General features: G+C 31.4%; 1 protein-coding gene across 1 annotated transcript in view; it reads left to right on the top strand.

Moving 5' to 3' along the window:
• Positions 1–454: 454 nt before the first annotated feature.
• The window catches only part of LOC105620402 (phospholipid-transporting ATPase ID), a 21,084-nt gene continuing 16,663 nt past the window's right edge, over positions 455–4,875 (top strand). The window contains exon 1 of the mRNA XM_012201900.1: positions 455–598. Within this exon, the coding sequence (XP_012057290.1) occupies positions 455–598 (144 nt within the window). The remainder of the gene's footprint in view (positions 599–4,875) is intronic.

The following is a 4,875-nucleotide window of genomic DNA, read 5'->3' as shown; positions in this document are numbered from 1 at the left end:
ATGATTTCCTTGCAGAATTTCGTTACAATTTCGTTACAACTGCAAACAAGACGTAACGATTACATCGAAGAAGAAGACTTTAGACGTCAAAGATGTGTGATCGTGAAAAGAACATCTATCGTGTCTTGCAAAAAGTAAAATTTTTGTGAATCGAAATTTTTGTGACGTTTGGAACATCGAGATAAGTCTCAGCGAAATTTCCTCACGATTACTTATCATGGTGGCGAACAATTGCACTCGCTTTATCGGGTGACGTACGCTTGGATTGTATATAGCATCGAGCACATCGGATGTTTGGAGCCTACGGGAGAATGTCGATTGGACAACCAAATCAGTCGGATCATCAGAACGAGAAGCAGTCGAGTGATAGGAACGGTGGTGGTGCGGTGACTAGATACAGCAGAATTTGGATCGTGAGGTGTCATTAATGCTGCCGGACTAATGCGGCCCCGCGATGATCGATGGGGACGAGAAGACGGTGGTGGCCCCCAGATGGAAAAACTATGTAAGAGACGAAGCGCGAAGCGGGGGAGAGGACGAGGTCGTCGTCTCTCCACCAGCAGCAGCGTGGCTCAGGTGCCAGAAAGTGGCAGAAGAGGTTGGCCTTATAGAGGGTTTATAGTTTGCGTAGGATAGACGATGAGCGTCGAGGTCGACACGCTGGAACTCGAGGTCTTCGAGGTGAGTCCTCAATCCCTCTCGAGAATGCGACGAACGGAAGTCGCGCGAAAAACACATCGTGAAAAGAAGCGGTTATATCTCCGTTAACAAGGAGATCGTGCTCGAGAAAATACAGAATACTCGACGATTGTATTGCCGAGCGATCACCGGCGAGATTTTAATCCACGGACAAAGTATTTATTCGGACAAAGTAATTGCTTAACATTTCGTTGCCATTTTATGTGATGTTTCCGATTAAAGGAGAAATCTTCTGGGAAAAATCTTCTTTCCTTTTCATTGAAACAATTTAAAACATGCAGAACATTTTTTTAATATATTATTTTAAACTTTATTATTTAAGATTTTTTTTATATTAACAACTATCAATCCTTATTGTTTAAGTTTTTTAATTAAATATAGATGACACGACATATCTCATAAAAACAGATTGTCTTGTGTCTGACCTGCAAGTTTATATATTAGCAAGTAGGAGCTTACGTCTAATTTTGTAGTTACATAATATAAGTATCTGGCAATAATAACGCACTGCGTAATCACACAATTATAATATTACCTGTTGTATAACGTAATATGCTAAGAAGCTAAATATGATCTCCAATAGATATGTAAAAGTTAGATTTTTCAAAAATATTAAAAAATTATTTCTATTGAACATAATTTTTTTCTTTTACAATAATACATAATAATATGTATGATTCTGCTTTTTTTTACGCTGATTTAACACACAAAATATACGTTTTAATTTCGCCGATATCGAATCGAAAACAATGCTTGGAAGGAGAATTTGACTTCCTGAGTACACAACAATGAGACTGAAAAGTTACGTAATTTTCGATATTATGCAATGGACTTCCGTTCACTAGCTCGCGTTCCGTTTGACAAGTAATGCGCTTTGAATGTGACTTTATCGATGCAAATGAGCTATTATCACGAAGCATATAGATTTGTCAAGTTTTTTGATTAACAGACGCATTCCTATCCTTATTCATTTTTTATTCCCGTGGCGATTGTACAATGTTCATACTCGACATTCATATACTTGTCCAGACAGAGAAAAAACTCTTAAAAATAATTGATTAGTCTTATCATGGTGATATATCTACTCGTAAATGTTTTATGGAAATTATGTGCACGCGAATTCTTACCTAGATAAAGTATAATACTTATATAATAAATATAAAGCTAAAATTATATGGACACACTCAAACACACACGCACATTTGTATTTTATAATAAAATAATTTTTTAAATTCTATAATCTCTTAGTGAGTGAAATGTTTGACTTCATTAATCAATATTCTCTTGCACTTTTTCGAATGCAAGTTTAATCTTACATGTGGAATTGCCATCGCATGTAGCTTAAAATCAACTTGCGAGAGTAAATCGGAGCATTTGAGCCAGTCGGTCGAAACATTCGTACAGTTTGGTCAAGCGAGCTCCGTACATATTTTGAATTATTATAGAAGATTTCAATATAATTTCACACAATTAAAATGTAAAATGATGTGAATACTATAAAGATGAAATAAAATCAAAAATATATTTCTTATAACTCAAGGTATGGAGTAACAAAGAGATAATTATGATTAGAGATTCTTATTCTTTTAAGATTAGAATTTTAATTTTCTAGAATTATAAAAATTCGAAATCTTTTGCTGTTTTGCCATTTGCGCTTATATGTATACTCAGAGAACAATATGTCCGAAATATGGACATAACATGTCTTTAAGACATCATGAAGGTGTCTTTTACGAACATCATAAAGATCTCCTCAAGATATTTGTAAACATTTAATGTTTTCTTTTTGGGCATGCATGTTATTTGAGTATGCATTTTTATTAATTCGTGCATCGCAGTACTGATTATCGACATAAACTTTGACATACACTTTCTCGCGCATGTATATCATCCGCGAAGAGAAAAAATGCGGCAACATACGGTCGCAGCTTATAACGGCCAATAAAGCTCTTATAGACGTTCAACTTTATGTTCATTGACGTGCTGAAGCTTTATCGCGAGTACCGGAAAAAGTCTCTATTCGCTTTGTCCGTGACATGTTTTCACGCACACCGCACGATCTATACTTGTATGCGCCGCGCTGCTTTTCACGCGTTTTCTAGAATATCTTCGATCTTTGGGATTTATTTTACGCGGCCTACATAAATGATAAATTGCTAGCAAAGTGGAACACATGGTGCGCAATCGTTCTTCACGAATCAGTATACATTTGCAAAATTTCTTTACAATTAACAAAGATTTAATTTCTTTTTTAAAGTTTCTAATGTTTGAAAAAGAGTTTTAAGGTCATTATAATTACACGAACTTTCTTACTTAATATTCGTACCATAAAATTTTTTGTCTTCGTAAATATTCTTCACCAAATAACATTGCAACAGTGTAATTGATCGTTGTAGTAATATGTGATAAGTTTTTGTAATTAAGTTACTAATAAATTAAATTGAGATAACTTATTTAAATTTGTTGTCAGGATTTGGCATTCCTGTGTTAACATACAGCGATCAAGAAATAAGAGTTAATCTCATATAAAAAACATCGAGGAATCAGAATAATTTTCGGATATGAACTTCACTTCGACATTTTATTATTTAATCTCGCATTCTTTTACTGTACTGATGGTCAAGACTTGGTCGAAACGTTTATATTTTTAATTTTAAATATATGACTTTGGCCAAAAATATCTTGCGTATATTATGCTCCTTATTTATGTTTTAGAGTTCCAAGAATTTTCTATTTTTTATATTTAATTAATAGAACTTTTTTTAAAATACTTGGATCCGATTTTTCATTATTCTGTATTTAACTTGTGATTAAGCTTAATCTAATGTTTTACCCAATGGGCTTTATTTATGATATCGTCCTAGATGAAACTCATTGGATAAAATATCAGGTTAAGCCTAACCGCAAATTAACCGTGCCATAAAGTTAGAAATTTATCAATTGATTTAGTTAAGTCATATCTTGTATGACTTAACTAAACTTTGCAATTTTTTCTAATTCTTTTCTATTCAAAATTGAAAACTGATCAAATTTAAAAGAAGAAACATTTCTGAACATTAAAAAAATATATGACTTTTTCATAGAAAAATCAAAAAAATGAAATATAAAGTAATCCAATGTTGCTTTTATAAGATTATTAAAAAAGATATGCTGATATGTAAGAATGCACAAAGAACAGTTTTCTAAATAATTGACTTATTTATTATTATTTTCACAATATTTAGCAGGTGAATTAGCAGATAAGAATTCAGTTTGAAATAACAAAATCCAGATTTGGAATAATAAAAAAAAAACGTTACAATTGATGCGTGTACATTCAGTATTTAGGAATTGATCATATCAAGAGACACTGATAGTGTCTCGGCGCAAAGCCACGCGTTAGTTCTACTTTGCAAAGTTTTCTCTCTTTGGTTATAAAATGAAAATATAAACTAAATATTTTATTATCAATACATATATTATAAATACAAAGCTACAATAAAATATACTACGGATATAACAATCTCTTGATAATTATGGAAAACAATTACTTATTATATAACAGTTTTCAATTTTGGACTTGGCAAAAAAAATAGCAAAATATTACATCGTGATCACAACGTTCTACACTTTTGTTTTACTAACAATAACAGAATGAACAAACTGAGCAATAAATTAATGCAATCAAGTTACATGGACAATCTGTATATTTTATTAATGCTATTTGTTGAATTCATTGTATAATTACTCACAAAGTAAGTAGATAGGGCATATAAAGTGAGCACTAGGCCACATAAGTTATATCGAAATTAAAAGTTATATGAAAATAGCTTCATCGAAATGTGTAAACAATATTTATGCTTATGAACATAAGAACATAAGTACCCACATAAGTTATATCGAAATTAAAAGTTATATGAAAATAGCTTCATCGAAACAATGTAAACAATATTTATGCTTATGAAGAGTAGATATATCGCAACAATAGTTTCTTTTTGACTTGAGACATGCAAAATTATTATATCAATCTAAAATTATTCTTATTTTCTTATTTTGTTATGAAGCAAAACGTATATGTGTATATATATATATATATATATATATATATATATATATGTGTCTATTCTTGTTTGTTTATTATGTTGTATTATTATTCTACTTAATTAGTCGTTAAGTTACTATTAGTAATTTAACTTA

This window comes from Atta cephalotes (assembly GCF_000143395.1).
Source record: "Atta cephalotes unplaced genomic scaffold scaffold00026, whole genome shotgun sequence".
NCBI lineage: Eukaryota > Metazoa > Arthropoda > Insecta > Hymenoptera > Formicidae > Atta > Atta cephalotes.
The sequence above is the reverse complement of the archived record's forward strand: the minus strand, read 5'-3'. Positions and strand labels throughout refer to the sequence as shown.